Genomic DNA, 21566 nt, shown 5'->3' on the forward strand with positions numbered 1-21566 from the left:
GCGATTCATCATTGAATACATTGCGACGTCATTGATCAGCAGTCCATGCTTCCTGGTCACGGCACCACTCCAAACGCAGCCGTTTGTGTTGTGTTAATGACAGCCTACACATAGGACGATATTTCCTATTCCGACTGCTGCTAGTCTCCAACCACTGGTGCGGGATGACACAGAATGTTGCAGGGAGTCCATTACTTGTTCTTGGATGGAAGGTGCAGATATGAAGGTTTTATGGTGTGCTTGGTGCACAATATAGCGATCCTCCCTGTGTGGTGGTCAGACATGGTTGACTGGAACTTTGACGAAAAGTATGCCTGCCCTCACATTTCCATGCAGTCCAACATCAGATCACTGTCACATCTAAACGCTCCACAAATCTGGATGTTGCACTATTCAATCAGCTGGCCACATGGATACCTATAGTGTGGCCCATTTCAAACTCTGTCAGGGGCTGACAACGCTGTTTTACACAAGTACACAGCATCTCCATGTCCTTCACAATGATCACTTAACATCTGATGGTGTTCACGGCCCTGATAGACCCTACCAGGCCTGGTTCACTAAACATGAACAACACTAATGCACTCTGAGAGCCATTCTACCTGTCACAGAGAATTGCAACTCTAATCATTTACATAACCCACCTATGGTGTGTACATGTATGAAGTTACATTCACATCGGACCATTTCTTTTCTGGGGGTTTCAATTTTTTTGTCAGCCAGTGTATGTTTTCATTTTGGATTTCTTGTGAATTCTTTGGTGAGCTACCTACATCATCTCTATTCTACCGGCGTTTGTTGTGGAAGGGATTTTCTTATTTCCTCTTTGTCCTTTTGCCTGTCCTTGTTTTTAAAATGCTTCCTTCCCTACAGTATAGTTAATAAGAATATGAAAGAACAGTCCTCTGTGTGTATCTTGTAAATTTAGTCAATCAGCAGAACACTTCTGTTTCATAAATCCATTAATATCTGTCCCCGTTTCTACCTTCAAGGTAATTTGCCTTAGACTAGTTAGCCGCTCCTAGGCGTGCTCAGTTCGAACTATAAAAATAACAACTTAAGAAAAATGTACACCCTGGATTTTGATGGGGAACATATAACTAATATGAACACGGTGAGGTCAGATAACAGCTATAAATAAAGCAAGGCGAAACATGACGTCAGTTTAGAGGAAAACACGTGTATTAAAAAAATAAACAAGAGAATATGAAAAATAGCAAAAATCATCAGATGTGATAAGAAAATTTACATGACTCAAATCTTTCTCTCAGCTTATAGAGCTCATTTTGAGAATCAAAATATATTACAAATTAACGAGTGTATGCCAACACACATACTTAACGTTAGCAAGGAAAAACTCTTGAATTTTAGCACTTGCGAACACGTTGGCTTGCGTGCTCGCACCACACTTCTGGCGGGATTGTTAATTCTTTCGACTATTTCCTGCACACTTGACATTGCAGTGGGGGGTCCCTAACCTTAAGAAAAGACGTGTCTTAATGCGCATTGGGGAGAAAAACAAGTAATCTAACTGTACACAATAAATCCACGCTGAGTGGTAAAACATCTTACTAATATATACACCTGAATCATGAGTAACCTTATGAGCACAACAAAACACTGTGGATTGAAACCACACACACCAATAAAACTCAAATGAATGGCAAATATACACAATCAAAGAACAAAAACATGTTGTCATATTTTCCCGGGCCTCACCATGAAAAAGCATGCTGCATTTATGCAACTCACTCACTCACACTCACTCACTCACTCACTCACTCACTCACTCACTCACTCACTCACTCACTCACTCACTCACTCACTCACTCACTCACTCACTCACTCACTCACTCACTCACTCACTCACTCACTCACTCACTCACTCACTCACTCACTCACTCACTCACTCACTCACTCACTCACTCACTCACTCACTCACTCACTCACTCACTCACTCACTCACTCACTCACTCACTCACTCACTCACTCACTCACTCACTCACTCACTCACTCACTCACTCACTCACTCACTCACTCACTCACTCACTCACTCACTCACTCACTCACTCACTCACTCACTCACTCACTCACTCACTCACTCACTCACTCACTCACTCACTCACTCACTCACTCACTCACTCACTCACTCACTCACTCACTCACTCACTCACTCACTCACTCACTCACTCACTCACTCACTCACTCACTCACTCACTCACTCACTCACTCACTCACTCACTCACTCACTCACTCACTCACTCACTCACTCACTCACTCACTCACTCACTCACTCACTCACTCACTCACTCACTCACTCACTCACTCACTCACTCACTCACTCACTCACTCACTCACTCACTCACTCACTCACTCACTCACTCACTCACTCACTCACTCACTCACTCACTCACTCACTCACTCACTCACTCACTCACTCACTCACTCACTCACTCACTCACTCACTCACTCACTCACTCACTCACTCACTCACTCACTCACTCACTCACTCACTCACTCACTCACTCACTCACTCACTCACTCACTCACTCACTCACTCACTCACTCACTCACTCACTCACTCACTCACTCACTCACTCACTCACTCACTCACTCACTCACTCACTCACTCACTCACTCACTCACTCACTCACTCACTCACTCACTCACTCACTCACTCACTCACTCACTCACTCACTCACTCACTCACTCACTCACTCACTCACTCACTCACTCACTCACTCACTCACTCACTCACTCACTCACTCACTCACTCACTCACTCACTCACTCACTCACTCACTCACTCACTCACTCACTCACTCACTCACTCACTCACTCACTCACTCACTCACTCACTCACTCACTCACTCACTCACTCACTCATTCACTGTGATGTATCCGAAACCATTCAAAATGAACTCTTCAACGCCGTTCACATGGCCACTGACAACAAGGTTTCTTCCTTTATTGCATGATGATTCACCTAGATCCCCGAATTGAATCGCTTTAAATTCGCAACTTCTTCGAATGTCACACATGTTGTACTGAGACTCTCGCACTACGCCTCACCTCTTGTTTCAGAACAGGCCACTATGTAGCGCTAGTAGTAGCAATAGTAGTAGCAATTCGATCTACCTGCACAGTGCCTATAGGAAAGACCTAGGAATGGGAAGGAAGCGGCCGTGGCCTTAATTAAGGTACAGCCCCAGCATTTGCCCGATGTGAAAATGGGAAACCATGGAAAACCATCTTCAGGTCTGCCGGTAGTTGGGTTCAAACCCACTATCTTCCAGATGAAAGTTCACAGCCGTGTGCCCCTAAGTGCACGGCCAACTCGCCCAGTGCCAATGTTTGATTTCAGGGTTCTTCCGTACTTAGTTATAATTTTACTCAGGAAAGTTTTACACATAATTATACCATAGAACAAATCTCCAATATCACACGAACTACATAAGAGAGAACAATACAGTACTCACGTCCACTTGTTATTTTCAAACAAATGCTGTCAAAAGATGTCGTTGAATCCAGTGCCAACCTTTAAAACTAAAATACACTAAAAAACATAACATTCCCTATGATACGTGAAGTATCGTGCCGTGAAATGAAAGACTTGAATGAGACCCAAACCCAATTTTTGGAAACGATATTTTTGGGGGGGGGGAAAACAAGTGCGGGTGGTATTCAGGATTATATGGTATGATCGGTGGAAAACGGTAATTAAAAATGTAAACAGAATGTGGAATGGGTTTAAAGCATTTGTTCAGGAATGTGAAAAGAGGTACATATCTTTAAACGTGGTAAGAAGTGGTACAGACCCACTATATTATAACAGAGGAGTAAAGAGACTAAGAAGGAGGTGCTGGTTGGAAAGAAATAGACTGAGAAATGGCTGTGGAAGTTAGGAGAAATAAAAGGAACTTACTAGGAAATTGAATCTAGCAAACAAGTCAGGTAAGGATAATATGATGGCAAGCATAACTGGCAAACATACAAATTTTAGTGAAAAATGGTAGGGTATGCACAAGTACTTTATGGCAGAAACAGGTTCCAAGGAGGACATTCCAGGAATCATTAATGAACAAGGGGAGTGTGTATGCAAGTTACTTCTGAAGGCAGAAATATTCATTCACCAGTATGTAAATATTGTTGGTTACAAAGGTAATGTTCATATAAAGAAGGTGACTAATACTAACAAACTGTTGAATTTACCTATGTTAACAATGACATTCACAATAAGATACAAAAGTTTAAAACTAGAGAAGCAGCTGGAATTGATAAGATTTCTGGGGATATACTAAAGACAATGGGTTGGGATATAAACCCACATCTGAAGTACTTATTTGATTATTGTTTGTATGAAGGAGCTATATCAAATAAATGGAGAGTTGCTATAGTTGTCCCAGTGTATAAAGGAAAGGGTGATAGATATAAAGCTGATAATTACAGGTCAGTAAGTTTGACATGCATTGCATGTATTGTTTGGAAAAGCATTCTTTCTGATTATGTTAGACATGTTTACAAATTTAATAACTGGTTCAAGAGAAGGCAGTTCAGGTTTTGGAAAGGTTATTCCACTGAAGCTCAACTTGCAGGATTCCAATAAGATATAGCACATATCATGGATTCAGGAGGTCAAATGGACTGTATTGCGATTGATCTATCCAAGACATTTGATAGGGTAGATCACGGGAGACTACTGGCAAAAATGAGGACTATTAGACTAGACAAAAGAGTGACTGAACAGGTGGCTATATTTCAAGAAAACAGAAGTCAGAGAATTAGAACAAGTGAAATTTTATATGATCCTGTAATCATTAAGAGGGAAATTCCTCAAGGCAGTATTATTAAACCTTTATGTTTTCTTATATACACTGACTGAGCAAATGTCATGGGATAGCGGAGCACTGATGCGCAGGTTTGTTGTCTGCGCACCACACGCCCCCTGTGCCAGCGGCAGTTGTATAGGAGACCTTGTGAGCAGTGGCTGTGCATGTGACCGGTGTAACATGGACTAAATGTACATCATCATCATATAGCATTCCTTTAACAACACAATCTTAATCAAAGCTTCATTATATTAATATGTATGTATGGTTCAGCTGAAGATGACCTTGATAATGAGGTTGAAACCAGTCCTGTAGCTTAATATATGCAATAAATAAGTATTGATTGGTGGAAATCCTCTCTTTTTTTTAATTGTGCAATTCGTCAATACGGAAATGAAGATTATAGATTACGATATTCTCAGTTTGTGACAGGAAGAATATCTCCTTGGGTTTTGGTTTCGCGCGTACACTCTCCAGACAGTCGCATGCAGTGGTGTGTTTTGTTATAGTAGGAGACCTTTGTCTACCCTGATTGTTTTCAAATCTTCGCTTCTCAACAAACAAGTTCAACGATTTCTTTGGTTGATTGGTTTATTTTGTGTGTGCATCCATATACAGTATACTCATTTCAAGACTCATACCGCCTATATGACGCGGTCGGAGCAACTTCAGTCGAAGAACTCGAAATGCTACAAGCCAAGCTAATTTTCAATCTAATCGGACTGCACAACAACGTGAAGAGCGAGATGAAATTGAAAGGATTTGGATATCACAAACCCGTGCAGCGCGTCGTTCAGCTAATAATCTTCCAAGTTTGAATCGAGCTGCTTTCAGTTATGATGTACAGTTGACTACAGTGGCTACCAATACGTTGCTATTGGATCTGTGAACTCAGTTTGCCGAAATTGGAAGGCATTGAAATACAAAAATGAAGCCGCTGGATTGTGTTGTGCAAATGGCAAAGTGAAATAAGTGCCATTGATTCCACCACCAGATCCATTGTACTCATTGGTTTCAGAAACAGGAACAGATTCCATACATTTCCTTATAAATATCCAAAAATATAACAACTGCTTTCAAATGACTTCATTTCGAGCAACAAATGTACTTGGGAACAATTTCATGCCAGCTTTCATGGTAACATATAACAAACAAATTTATCCCCCATATTGCTTTCTTTTAACATATAACAAACAGACTTATCCCCCATATTGCTTTGTTTATTTTATTTTATAGTTTTTATGTCAAAAATAATAAACCTGTCCTTCTTAATTTAAAGATACAAGGCCAAATACATCATAGAGCATGTTGGTTCACTGATGCCGGTGTTAGATGGCGACTACAAATTCCTGCAAATGTCTTTCATGGGCAATTCAATACATGAAATTGATCTGCGTTGTGCACACAACAGTTCAGTAAAGAGGTCTATTGCAGAACGATTACAAAGTTTCTTTCATCAACGCAATCAGTTGATTACATTTTTCAAAACTGCACTGGATCTCATGCCATCTGATAATCACAAAATTGTAATCAGAGCTGATGAAACTCGTGTGGGCCAACATGCAAGACGGTTCAATGCATCAACAATTGATGAAGTTGCCATTGTTATAGTTGGAGAGAATTCGGAAGCCCATGATATTGTTTTACATCACCTGAATGATCAGTTACAGCGTGTGTATATGAAACACACGGCTCATACGATGCGCTTCATATTTTGGCAAGGTGAAGATAATTATCACTTCTCGATCAAGATGATAAATACCCTTACAGGTAATTATAAATTTGGATATTTTGTATCAGCTACTATATGTATTATATGCAAGTTCAATCACTGTCATTAAAACAATAATTTATTTACAGGTGCCGAAACCAACAAAAAAGTCAGTTCAATGAAGTATTATTCATACCGCCTTATGGTTCGTGAAAATGAAAACAATCACAAATTGACATGTGGGCGATTATTTCACCAATATGCTGTTGATATGTATGACAAAATTGAAACAGAGCATTTGACATTCATCATGTTGAACCAGAGCAAACTCCGTTCTGAAGAGTATATTCACCTTCGAGATGCGATTAACAGTGATGGAAATGCAGAGAATGTCGGCCGGATGACCATTCTTTCAGCAACAAACATCGGAAGTCCTCGACATATGCATGAATATGCTCAAGATTCCATGTCGTATGTTCGTCATTATGACACAGCAGATTTATTTATCACATTCACGTGCAATCCACAATGGATAGAAATCAAACAAGAGTTATTCCCTGGCCAATCAACCATTGATCGCCATGATATTACGGCTAGAGCCTTCCAACAAAAATTGAAATCTTTAATGGATTTCATTATGAAACATTGTTTGGCGAGACACGCTGCTGGATGTATTCTGTGGAGTGGCAGAAATGTGGATTGCCTCATGACATATTCTGATTTGGTTGGTTGGGAATATAAGACCAAATGAAGTTGATGAAGTGATATCAGGTGAAATCCCTATGTACAAGTAGATCCAGGCTTGCATGAGGTAATTATTAAAAACATGATTCATGGTCCCTGTGGTACACTTAATCAAAATTCACCGTTTATGGTGGATGGTAAATGTTTGAAGCGTTATCCACGGGCATTAGTATCAGAAACAATTACCAGAAATGAAGGTTATCCACTGTATCGTCGCCAGTCGACTGCAGAGAACGAAAGATCAACAATAGTCAAAGTGAATCAACATTACATTGAAAGTGATAATCGTTGAATTGTTCCATATTCACCGATCCTATCAAAGACTTTCAAGGCGCACATCAATGTTGAATCTTGGCATTCTGTCAAATCTATCAAATACATTTGTAAATCTGTAACCAAAGGAAGTGACATGGCTGTGGTTGGAGTTAGTGCAGAGAATTCCAATGATGAAGTTACCCAATACCAAATGGGCCGCTATGTTAGCAGTAATGAAGCAATTTGGTGCATTTTTTCCCATTCATGAAAGACACCCCACTGTTGTTCACTTAGCCATGCGCTTAGAAAATTGTCAAGGAGTATATTTCATGGTTCAGAACGCATTAAAACGAGCTGTTGAACCACCATCTACAACCTTGAACAGTTTTCTTTATTGTGTCAGAATGATGATTTCGCCCGAACACTGCTATACTCCGAAATGCCAAAATATTATACTTGGAATCAATCCTCAAAGAAATGTCAACGGCTGAAACAAGGAAAACCAGTTACAGGGTACCCAAATATATATTCCACCGATGCAGTAGGTCAAATTTATTCAGACCATCGAAGCAATTATGATTGTTTTTATTTGCATTGCTATTAGTCAATGTTCGAGGCCCAGCATCATTCCATCATTTACAAATTGTTAATTGTGAATTGTGTGGCTCTTACAAAGAAGCCTGTCTACATTTGCAACTGTTAGAAAATGATGCTCATTGGGATCAAACTCTCAATGATGATGTAATTACTTCACAACCTCATCAAATATGAACATTGTTTTCTATAATTATATCAACATGCTGCCCTTCAAAACAATTGATTTATGGATCAAATACGAAGAAGATCTTGCATGAAATGCGCATCACAACAGGAAATCCAAATTTACAAATCAGTGAAGAAATGTACAATAAGGCGTTGATATCAATTGAGTACATGTGCTTGATGATGCCAAACAAAGTGTTATGTCAATTAGGCTTGGCCCATCCAATCGCCTGATGCATGACTCTTTTAATCCAGAGTTGCAACAAGAGAATCAGTTCGAATAAATCTTCCGCTGTCGAACCAACAACAAAAGTATGTATTTGATACTCTAATGAAAGTTGTAAATGATGGAACTGGAACCGGAGGGATTTACTTCTTGGACGCTCCCGGGGTACAGGAAAAACTTTCTTAATTTCATTCATTTTAGCTACAATTCGCTCACATAATGAAATTGCACTCGCACTTGCTTCCTCAGGCATTGCAGCTACATTGTTGGAAGGCAGTCGAACAGCCCAATCAGCTCTAAAATTGTCGTTGAATATGCAGAGCAACGAAACTCCGACCTGCAACATATCGAAGAACTCTGCAGTGGCAGAGGTTTTGCAGCAATGTAAATTGATAGTGTGGGATGAAATTGCCGGTGAATTGAGGACATACAAATCAGTTGATTCCGCTACTAACCAAGATGATGTCGTCAACTATCCACCCGAATTTTTTAACTCGCTGGATTTGCCAGGATTGCCGCCTCACATTCTTCAATTAAGGGTCGGATCAGTGGTCATAATGTTGAAAAATATCAACCAACCGCGTCTTTGTAATGGCACACGGCTAGCGATGAAATCATTACTGAACAACGTGATCAAAGCAACCATTTTAACAGGGAAGTATGAAGGAGAAGACGTTTTGATACCACGCATCTCTATGATTCCGACTGACATACCATTTGAATTTAAACGACTACATTTTCCAGTGCAGGTTATAAATTGTATTGAATAGGTGGTAATTAACAAAATTATAAGAATTTGTACATTTTCCAGTGCAGCTCGCTTTTGCTATGACCATAAATAAATCCCAGGAACAGTCATATAGTGTTTGCGGCATTAATATTGAAAACCCATGTTTCTCGCATGGCCAATTGTATGTTGCCTGGTCCTGTGTTGGAAAATCATCAACTTTGTTTGTTTACGCGCCAGGTAATCAAGCAGAAAATATTGTGTACCTTAAAGCTTTACAATGAAAAATATCTTCATAGTGTTGATTGGAATCAGTGTTTTCTATGATAGTTATTTCCTACGAAGAAAGATGAGTAAGTTTTGCCACATTATCTTCACGCCATCAACTTATCAAATTACATGATTTTCAATGAGGGATAATTATGGCTCTGTGAGGGATTTGAAGACGTGCTGAACAGTTCCCATCTACATTACAGTCAATCAGGGTTATTTCTGGGTAGTGATATGCTGTGACCTATTTGAGAATTTTCTTATTCACATCAAGATATTAATATTGCAGGTAATGAAAACACGTTTTTCCAGTAGTTTGTTACTAAATTTTGGTAGCACTAGAAAATTAACTCATTTGAAGTTGATGATGTTGTCATTTGCATTATTCTGATTTTTGCGTGCAGTACAGACTGAATTTGAGTTCGTTCCATTGTCATTTATTTTTGACAGAACGACGTCTGTCGGGTCAGCTAGTATTGTAAATAAATTTGAGTGAAACTGCTTTTAAAATTTTGTTCTTTATAATATGGGGTGCAGAATTTATTCAGGGGCTGGTGATACTTGGAATTATATGGTAGTTACTTTTTAAAAATTCCCTCATGCCTCTTTTATCACCCATATGGTGCTGCCTAATAGTCTTACTTTTACGACCTTCCTTTCTATCACATTTATTTTTAACTACGACAAAAACAGCTTCGTGATCACTAATACCGCCTGCCCCGTGGTCTAGGGGTAGCATGCCTGCCTCTTACCCAGAGGCCCGGGGTTCGAATCCCGGCCAGGTCAGGGATTTTTACCTGGACCTTAGGGCTGGTTCGAGGTCCACTCAGCCTATGTGATTAGAATTGAGGAGCTATCTGACGGTGAGATAGCGGCCCCGGTCTAGAAAGCCAAGAATAACGGCCGAGAGGATTCGTTGTGCTGACCACACGACACCTCGTAATCTGCAGGCCTTCGGGCTGAGCAGCGGTCGCTTCGTAGGCCGAGGCCCTTCAAGGGCTGTAGTGCCATGGGGTTTGGGGGGGGATCACTAATACCATCTATTACTTTCTTTTCTCTATAGAACTCATCTGGATTTACCAGCACCACATCCAGAATATTCTTCCTTCTAGTTTGTTCCATCACTTTCTGGTTCAGCTGTCTTCTCAGATGAACTTATTTGCCATATGCTGGTCATGCTTCCTGTCTTTCGCATTACCTTCCCAATTGACATTAGGTGAATTGAGATCACCCACTACATTCAAAAATAAAGGGTAGGATACTCCACCTGTTTAATACAACTTAAAATGTGATATAAATTAAAATGTCACATTTTATTAATAATTTTTAGGTACCGGATTCAGCATTTTTTATGCCATCATCAGCCTAGGTTTAGCAAACAAGGACATTGAGTAAATTACATATGTATATACACAAATAAACCTTCTAAAAGTCTAGCAAAATGCCAAAACCGGTACCTAAAAATTATTAATAAAATGTGACATTTTAATTTATATCACATTTTAAGTTGTATTGAACAGGTGGAGAATCCTACCCTTTACTTTTGAATGAAAATCTTTTTTTCAATACGGACCAGTTATGAAGCTTTTGACGTTAAATTAAATAATCACCCACTATAATCACATTCCTTTACATATCGTTTCCCACATAGCTGATTATCTTATAAAATAATTCTGAATCAGCACCTGAGCCACCCTTTCCTGGTTTGTACACTTCAAAATCATCAAGTTGCCTTTTATCTTTAGAGATGAGCCTTACACCGAGAATTTCATGTTTGTCATCTTTAACTTTTTCGTAGCTTACAAATTTGTTTGTCACCAGAATGAATATTCCCTTCCTGCCATTCCTATCCTACGATAAACACTCCAGTTCCAAGAGAAAATTTCTGTATATCATTTCTCAGCCAAGATTCGCGTCCTAGTACATTGTCTGGTAAGTATATATCTAATAAATTACTTAACTCTATTCCTTTCTTACAATAATTCTGCAGTTCAACAGTTCAACACTAACATTTTTATGTCATCCCTACTTGACTTGCCAACGGCCGTAGCCGTGTTGAAACACCGGATCGCGTGAGATCTCGAAGTTAAGCAACATTGGGCGTGGTCAGGAGTTGGATGGGTTGCCACGCGCTGTTGGTGGGGGGTAAGGGAATGGAGGAGCGGAAAGGAACTGGCCACCCTACCGCACATAAACTCCGGCTCAGGAACACCTCTGCGGAGGTTTGGACCTGCCTTCGGACAGAATAACCCTTACCTTACCTACTTGACTTCCAGATCCCTGTACCCTTATCACTGCTCCTAGACCATGCCATTTCACTGAATGTACCTCCCTATAACCCTTCTAAACAAATTTCCTTACTTATATATACCACTGCGGTTTAAGTAAAGACCATCTGAGCGCAGATCCCCATCTCTTACCCACCCATTAGGATCTAGAAATCTCACTCCCAGTTTCCTACATACCCACTCCATAGTCTCATTTAAATCCCCAATCACTTTCCAGTCAATATCCCTCCTACACACTATTCCACTGATAATAATCCCTGCTTCCTTAAACTTCGCCCATGCTGCATTTACCAGATCCCACACATCCCCAACTACAGTATGTTGGTAATTATACCTGCTTGGCTTACGTTGTTGGTACCAACGTGAAACACTACCATCTTCTCCTTTCTCTTCTCGTTCTCTTCTACTTTCTTCAACATCTGTATAAACCTAATTCCTGGATAACACTCTACCCTGGTTCCCTTTCCTCCACACACTTTCTCCACATGTCTAACAATAGAATGCCCCATCACCAGAGCCTCAACCCTACCCACCTCATTTGATCCCATCCCCTCCTGGTCAGCCCTATCTTTTCTGACAGCTACAGAAGCTATTTCTTCCTCCCTTTTCTCCCTTCCATGTGCCTGTTCCACATTTCTTTTCCTGTCCTATCCTCTACTCTACATTTCCCTTTCCTACCTTGTCCTTTCGTCCTACTTGCACACTTCTCAGCTACGGTTCCCCGATCTTCATCTTCCATCTGTTGATCTACTTCCAGTGACTCGTACCGATTTCTCACAGACACCTGTCCTGAGTTCTGCTCCTGCAATGTCCTTCCCATTAAAACATTGGACCACCTGTCTTCTACAATTCCCCCCTTTCCTTCCCATCCGTCTTTTACACCTACCGTATCCCATACATTGTTTGAGGGAGGCCTATCTTCCTTCCTGTCCTCTGAAAGTATCCTAACTATCTCTTTTGAACTCTCCATCTCCTTCCTCATACTGCTTAATGCCTGGCCACACCCGCAATTCCTACACTTACATTACTTAGCCATTCTTTACGGAATAATGAAAAAATAAGAAATAAAATAACTTACTCCATGCAAAAAAATGAAAGTAAAGAAATACTGTCTACGTAGGTTAGTACACACAGATCACATGACAGTAAGGTAAGTAATATAATACTACACTACAATACTACTTAGTCGTATTATACTTTTATCCCACAACACCTTAAAAGAATGGAAACTGCTGTTAATTACTGAATATCGAAAGAAATACACAAGAATTACACAATTCTAAACTGCAGTTAAGCCTATCCTAATACAACAACAGAATTCTTGTAAGAGAGTTTCTAGAGAGATACTTCTACTGCACAAATATTTCACAATAATAAAATAAAGCATGCTAATTTGTAATAAAATACTACAATGCACTACAAATATCGAAAGAGGTACCATACACAATGATACACATGAATGTAGCAGACAAGATGGTATCTACTATGATATCTACACTACAATTCACAACTGAAATGTGGTTACTTGATTATTACAGCTACTACACAGGATGGAAATTAAAACTGTCCTCTGATCTTTGGAGAGCTTGATGTCATTTAAAATGTTTAAAATTCAGTGTTGCTCACAAAAATTTAGAGTTTCATCTGGCAACTGCAGAAGTCCTGAGTGGCCTAGAACCTGTGCTGTTTAAAATGAATATTGTAGTTAATTTGTTGGTAGATAAAAATACATCAATGAATGGCAATTTATCCCATCTGAAGTACTAAACGTTTAATTTTGTATATTTTCAGGTGCCCAGCAAGGACCTGTAATGTTAACAGCAAAAAATTTACAGTGTATGCGAGCTCTTCTGAGCTTGGCTCACTGTCATGGTACTATTTTAGGCACAGCTTGGCACTTAGTACTCACTACACTGCAGGTATATTCCTCTATTGAATATTTCATTCTTGTGAATGATGAAGTTTCTTGAAGAATTTATTCTTTGTTTGAGCATCTATTTTCTCATGATTTCAAATTTCTGTTTGATTTTAGCATTTAGTTTGGATTCTGGGCTTGAAACCATCAACTGGTGGAAGTTTGAAGGCTGGACGTACAACTGCAGACTCAAATGCTGTAATTACAACAGCTGTTATGGCGGATCTTCCAGTATTATCAGCAATGCTGAGCAGGCTATTTGAATCCAGCCAGTACCTAGACGATGTGGCACTGCATCATCTCATTGATGCTTTGTGCAAACTGTCCCATGAAGCAATGGAACTTGCTTATTCAAATAGGGTTAGTGCTTCTTCTCATTTAGAAACTGAAATTCATCTTTTAGGTGTTCATAGTAATAAGATTTTATCATTTGCTTCATATATAGCAGGAATACTGTGTTCATAACTCTTTAATATGATGATAATATTTTTAAAAAAATAACGATAACAGCTTCATTACAGTTTTATGGCAAACAAGTTTCCTTGTTGGAGTACTTATTACTGATAATATTTGACCGTATACATTATCATTGCTTTATAGCTTTACTCGTAACTACCTTGGTATTTCAGTGGTAGAGGTACGACTCATGATCCCAAGTTTATAGGTTCAGTCTTAGCTGTTCTGTCCATTTGAATTCTGCTTAACTGCTGGATGCTCTAAAATTGGAACTGCAAAACTGGTACGAGAATTTGTCTGTTGTGAAAATGAAAAACCATGCAAAAACCATCTTCAGGGCTGCCAACAATGGGGTTGAGTCCATCATCTCCCAAACACAAGCTCATAGTTATATGACCAAACCATGTAACCAACACACTTGGAACTAAATTTATTGAACTACTATTTCCAGATCATAAGATCACTCGCATTTAAGTTTTCTACATGACACTTTTTACTTATGATCGTAACTCACATACAAACACTAGCTCATCAAACTTCTGTTCTCCATATGGCTTCTCACTGCAGTGTGCTGTTGCAGAACAGTTCACAATAGCAAACCTCATTGAATTCCATGTAGCAGTCGGAAGCCCTTACTCCCTATGAATGATGAATGACATGTCACCGACTAATGATTATCTCGTGCTGTTTTACTTTCACTTGCTATCAATGCACTCAAGGCTAACTCCAGACTGAATTACATGTGCTAGTTGAACTCTATATAGCCGAGCAGGCGATTTCAGTAGCTTCTACCTCCAGATCATTCTGGGTGCCTGGTTCATTGTAAATCAGCTTCCAGCTTCATTTGGGAGCTTCCCCATCATGACATACATACATATATACATACATACATTATCATTATAGACTGTTATGCCTTTCAGCGTTCAGTCTGCAAGCCTCTGCGAATTTACTAAACGTCACCACAATCCTCTATTTGCAACTAGTGCTGTGGTCTCATTTAGTTCTGTACCTCTTATCTTTATATCGTTAGAAACTGAGTCTAACCATCGTCATCTTGGTCTACCTCTACTTCTCTTACCCTCCATAACAGAGTCCATTATTCTCCTAGGTAACCGGTCCTCCTCCATTCGCCTCACATGACCCCACTACTGAAGCCGGTTTATGCATACAGCTTCATGCATCGAGTTAATTCCTAAATTAGCCTTTATCTCCTCATTCTGAGCATCCTCCTGCCATTGTTCCCATCTGTTTGTACCAGCTATCATTCTCGCTACTTTCATGTCTGTTACTTCTAACTTATGAATAAGATATCCTGAGTCCACCCAGCTTTCACTCCCGTAAAGCAAAGTTGGTCTGAAAACAGACTGATGTAAAGATAGTTTCATATGAGAGCTGACTTCCTTCTTACAGAATACTGTTGATCGCAAGTGCGAACTCACTGCATTAACTTTACTACACCTTAATTCAATCTCACTTACTATATTACCGTCCTGATAGAACACACAACCTAAATACTTGAAATTATCGACCAGTTCTAGCTTTGTAACACCAATCTGACATTCACTTCTGTTGAATTTCTTACCTACTGACATCAGTTTAGTCTTCGAAAGACTAATTTTCATACCACACTCATTGCAACAATTTTCAAGTTAGAAGATATCAGACTGCAGGCTTTCGACACAATCTGCATTTAAGACCAAGTTGTCAGCTGCTTCCTACATTTCAACCTAACCTAATACGAATTAATTCGTATTTAGTTTTTAAGTGAATCAATGTATTTGTAAATCTATGTATTTTAAAATCTTAACCATTCACCTAAGCCACTATAACAGCTGAGGATGTTCCTAAACAAGGAACGAAACATGTACTGTTAACATATAAATAAAAAATTTGCCAAAAGGCAAAATAAAGTATCAAAACGGTGGAAGATTCTCAATAGTGTAAAAATTTAGTGATTAAATTTTGATACGGAAAATGAAGCTGATTACTTGCAAGTCTCCCAGTATGGCGAACATCTTTTCCCTCGGTACCCTGTCATATGCTTTCTCTAAATCTACGAAACATAAACACAACTGCCTATTCCTCTCGTAGCATTTTTCATTTACCTGGCGCAATTTGAAAATCTGATTCTCACGGCCTCTCTGTGGTCTGAAACCACACTGGATTTCATCCAACTTCCTCTCAAAGACTGATCGCACCCTCGCTTCCAAGATGCCAGTGAATACTTTGCCTGATATACTAATCAATGAGATACCTTCATTGTTGTAATCTTTCCTGTTCCCTGCTTTTGTCCAATTTAAAGGTACTATACCAACACTCCATGCTAATCTTACTACTCTGTGAAGCCATTTCATCCCTGCCTTCCCACTATACTTCACCATTTCAGGCCTAATTTCATCTATTCCTGCTGCTTTATGACAATGGAGTTTATTTACCTTCATTTCCACTTCCTCAAGCGTAATTTCACCAACATCATTTTTCTCCTCCCCATGAGCTTGACTGTTCGCAGCACCACCAGGAAGATATACTTTTACGTTGAGAAGATGTTCAAAATATTCTCTCCGCCTCTCCAGTGATTCCCTGGGATCTATTATGAGTTCACCTGAATTACTCAAAACGTTGTTCATTTCCTTTTTCGCTCCCTTTCTAAGATTATTACTGTCCAGAAAGGTTTCCCTGCTGCTTGACGTAGCCTTTCCAGGTTATTACCAAAATCCTCCCATGACTTCTTTTCGGATTCAACAACTATTTGTTTCGCTCTGTTTCGTTCATCTACGCACAAATTCCTGTTTGCGTCGGTCCTTGTTTGGAGCCATTTCTGATAAGCCTTCTTTTTACGTTTACAAGCTGCTCTCACTTCATCATTCCACCAAGATGTTCGCCTTTTCCCATCTTTACACACAGTTGTTCCTAGGAATTCCCTTGCTGTTTCTACTATAGCATTCCTGTATGCCACCCATTCTCTTTCTATATCCTGAACCTGCTTACTGTCTACTGTTCGAAACTTATCACTAATCATATCCAGGTACTTCTGTCTACCGAGCTCCATAGCTGCAGTCACTTAATTGCAGCCAGTATCCAGTATTCGGGAGACAGTGAGTTCGAACCCCACTGTCGGCAGACCTGAAGATGGTTTTCCGTGGTTTACCATTTTCACACCAGGCATATGCTGGGGCTGTACCTAATTATGGCCATGGTCGCTTCCTTCCCACTCCTAGCTCCTTCCTGTCCCATCGTCGCCATAAGACCTATGTGTGTCGGTGCGCGTAAAGCAACTTGCCAAAAAAAAAAAAAAAAGTACTTCTGTCTAATTTCCTCGTCCTAGAAATTTTCTACCCTCATTCGTTTGCAAACAGATTTCACTTCCTCTACCGTAGTTCACTACAGATCAGATAGTGGTCTGTGTCATCGAAAAATCCCTGGAAAACTCGTACATTCCTAACAGACTTCCTGAATTCAAAGTCAATTAAGATATAGTCTATTATGATCTGGTACCCTTAGCCTCCCATGTGTAGCGGTGAATAGCCTTATTCTTGAAGAATGTATTCGTAACTGCTAAACCGATACTAGCACAGAAGTCCAGCAAATTCTTCCCATTCCCATTAGCTTCCATATCTTCCCCACATTTACCAATCACCCTTTCATATCCTTCAGTTCTATTTCCAACTCTCGCATTGAAATCGCCCATTAGCACTATTCTGTCCTTGCTGTTGACCCTGACCACGATGTCACTCAATGCTTCATAAAACTTGTCAACTTCATCCTCATCTGCACCCTCACATGGTGAATACACTGAGACAACTCCAGTCTTAATTCCTCCAACTAATTAATCTACCCACATCATTCGCTCATTTACATGCCTAACAGAATCTATGTTGCGTGCAGTGGTATTCCTGATAAACAGCCCTACCCCATACTTTGCCCTTCCCTTTCTAACACCCGTCAAGGACACTTTATAATCTCGTATCTCTGCCTCATTATCTCTCCTTACCCGAATATCACTTACTCCTAGCACATCCAGATGCATCCTATTAGCTGACTCAGCCAATTCTACTTTCTTTCTTCCATAAGCCCCATTAATATTGATAGCTCCCCATCAAATTCCTTTTCGTTTGCCAAGTTGTTTTCAAGAAGTCCCTCGCCTGTCAAATGGGAGTGGGACTCCATTACTCCCATAGGCCCAAGGCTTGCTTAAAATGTTCTGAGCTCGGTAAATTCATGAAGCAGGATGCTACCCTACTTGCACTTAGTCCAAGTGAGGATCTCTCCTCTAATGGGTTATGGTCCACCGGTGAATTGTATAGTCCTAGCCACCTGAGCACAACGTGGGCCATGACTCAGAATATGTCCGAGATGCCCACTCCCATTCCATAGCAACTGGTATCCTGACTCTCAGGACCACTTACTAGGCCACTCAGCTGTTGCCCATGGTTCACGAACTAGGACGTAACTACAGTAACCCACACCATGAACCACCCCCTCCTCATCATGAGCTTCAACAATTTGCTGTTGTTTTTGCTTGCTGCTGGCCCCATCCACTTTGTCACCATTTTAAGTCTATTAAAGTGTATTTGCAGAGGTTGTGGATGGGGTTGCCAACTATTTTTTTTTAGAAAACAAGTGAGATTTCTATTTTCTTGACGAAAAATAAAGGAGATTTAGAAATGGCAAAATTTTACAAAAAGTCAATGCAGTGTTTGTATATTTAAAAGAAGAAGAAGAAAAGGATTTATTTTACTCATTACATGCATTTTGAAATAGATTTCGCTTCACACTTGTTTGCCATCATTTCTTGCAAATTCTAAAAATTTAATACATGACGAAGTTAAGTTCGTGGCAACTTGCAGTTGTGAGTTGATCAAGTTTGTACTGTTCCTATTCCTATTCCTTTTTTTTTTTCCCTAGTTGCTTTACGTCGCACCGACACAGGTAGGTCTTATGGCAACGATGGGACAGGAAAGGGCTAGGAGTGGTAAGGAAGCGTCCGTGGCCTTAATTAAGGTACAGCCCCAGCATTCACTTGGTGTGAAAATGGGAAACCATGGAAAACCATTTGCACAGCTGCCGATAGTGGGGTTCGAACTTACTATCTCCCGAATACTGGATACTGGCCGTACTTAAGCGACTGCAGCTATCGAGCTTGGTGCTCCTATTCCTAACATCTGTCCACGTGTTATTCATAAGTGAAAATATTCTCTCAGTATGAGCATTACTACCTGATATACTTTTAACAAAACCTACCAGCTTTGCCAAGTGTTCAAAATTTACATTGTTTGATTTTAAGCTGCTGAAAACTGCCATCCATTTCTGGCTAACATTACACTCTAAAGACACAGCACATGTTCTTGCATCCTTACAACTAAACAATCCCTCATACAATTCATCTTCATTCACACAATCTAGTTGGATTATCATTGAGTTGTTAAGCAAGTAAGAGTACAAAGTGTCATAAAATTCAGTGAAATTGCTTTCACGTCTAGATTTCAAATTTGAATTGAGAACAGTTGCTAACATTTTATGAGTAGCAGTACTAAAGTATTTATCTTTAATTTTCTCTTCACCTTTACTAATTGCTAACTGTACAGCTTCATGGGATTCCACAATACTAAGATCAAAATTTTCCAGTTATGTAAACTTTTCCAGTATTCTCAAAGAAACTAATATAAGTCTCAATAATAGTTTTGTCCAACTCGTTGGCTGAATGGTCAGTGTACTGGCCTTCGGTTCAGAGGATCTCGGGTTCGATTCCCAGCCGGGTTGGGGATTTTAACCTTCATTGGTTAATTCCAATGGCTCGCCGGCTGGGTGTTTGTGCTGCCCCCAACATCCCTGCAACTCTCACACCACACATAACACTATCCTCCACCACAATAACACGCAGTTACCTACACATGGCAGATGCCGCCCACCCTCATCGGAGGGTCTGAATTACGAGGGCTGCACTCTGCAAGAAATAGCCACACAAAATTATTATTATTAATAATTGTTTTTACTTCTGGGTTCTCATTGCTGAAATACTTGTTCAGAAATTGTGGATGGTCTGAATCACCTATGCTTTCAAAATAGCTTTTTATAAGCTCCCAAATTTTTCACCACTCATTGTGAAGTGCCATACACTGCACGCCAACTCCAAAACTCTCTATATCATAGAGTGAAGAGCATTTCACGTGTGTAGGAGCTTCTGCTTTGTGCTTCTATCTAGCAAACAGTTCTTGAACTGTTACAAATGTTGTAAGACATATCCATAAATGAAGCATCGATCTTTCATGTGATGTGTATATCTATCTAGTTTTTATCGATTACATTGATATATTTTGTCTGAAAAAGCAACAAGTTCTATTGTTGACATCATAGCAGCTAAACTTGTTCTTGTGATTGCAGATTTGGAAATCAACTATGTTTTTAGCAAATGATGATACGGAAAGTTTAGTTTTGTTACACAAGGACTAGGATATAGGAACTGAGAGTGAAATTAGTGATGGAGACAGTGATGTTGCTTGTGATATGGGGAAAATATCAGCTCTAATGTTATTTGTTTCTGGGTTTGTGTGGGAAGACATGGGTAATTATAGAGGGCAAAGGGGAATATTCACGGCAGATTATGGACCCGAGAAAGCTGCTAAGAATTGCTTCTGTTCAAAATTTACTTGCATTTTACTGTCAACTTCATAAAGATGATAGTAATGCAAAGCAAAATCATCTCCGTACAGGCCATGAAGGCCCTTGTAGGGGTGGAAGGTAAAGGCTTCCACTATCTGTAACCTCGGCACTTGATGGGATAGAGTGGTTAGCTCTATGCCTGGCCGCCTTTGCCCCCAGGAATTACCCTGGTACTCATTTTTGTTGTAGGCTGAGTGAACCTCAGGGTCATATGCACCTCCGGAAGTGGAAATCTAATTTTTTAAATTTTACGACTTCCTGACGGGGATTCAAACCCACGTCATTCCGGGCGAACCGAGCATGCCTTTACCACCTCGGCCAGGCAGCCCCTATAAAGATGATAGTAGCAGACAAATATTTATGCTCAACACCACATGCGATCACATGGTATGTTATTTCCATTCCAGTCGAGGGTAAATGAATGGGTACCTGTTTCTGTGGAGGAAATGTGTGTAGTTTTTGCATTGTATATGTTAATGGGCATTGTACAGAAACCCGTATTGAGATCTCATTTCTCAAAAACCGGATACTAGCTACTCCTATATTTGATACAGACATTTCCCTTGATTGATTTGAAAGCGTTGCATGATTCCTCCACTTCATTGACCTTAAAGTAATTCCAGTAACTTTTGCTTTTTGTGTGTTTATGCATTGTTAACAGAGTATAAAAATTTGGTCAAATCCATTGAATCATTTGTCTGTTACGCCTGATTAACTAAAAGCC

At 39.8% G+C, this 21566-nt stretch overlaps 1 protein-coding gene across 2 annotated transcripts in view; it reads left to right on the forward strand.

Annotated features, from left to right (window-relative positions):
• The window catches only part of mon2 (Mon2 homolog, regulator of endosome-to-Golgi trafficking), a 583018-nt gene that overhangs the window by 189620 nt on the left and 371832 nt on the right, over positions 1–21566 (forward strand). For both annotated transcript variants that reach the window (XM_067140860.2, XM_067140862.2), the window contains 2 exons: positions 13603–13730; positions 13844–14086. In XM_067140860.2, coding sequence (XP_066996961.1) covers positions 13603–13730; positions 13844–14086 — 371 coding nt within the window. The remainder of the gene's footprint in view (positions 1–13602; positions 13731–13843; positions 14087–21566) is intronic.

This window comes from Anabrus simplex, chromosome 2 (genome assembly GCF_040414725.1).
Source record: "Anabrus simplex isolate iqAnaSimp1 chromosome 2, ASM4041472v1, whole genome shotgun sequence".
NCBI classification, from domain to species: Eukaryota; Metazoa; Arthropoda; class Insecta; order Orthoptera; family Tettigoniidae; genus Anabrus; species Anabrus simplex.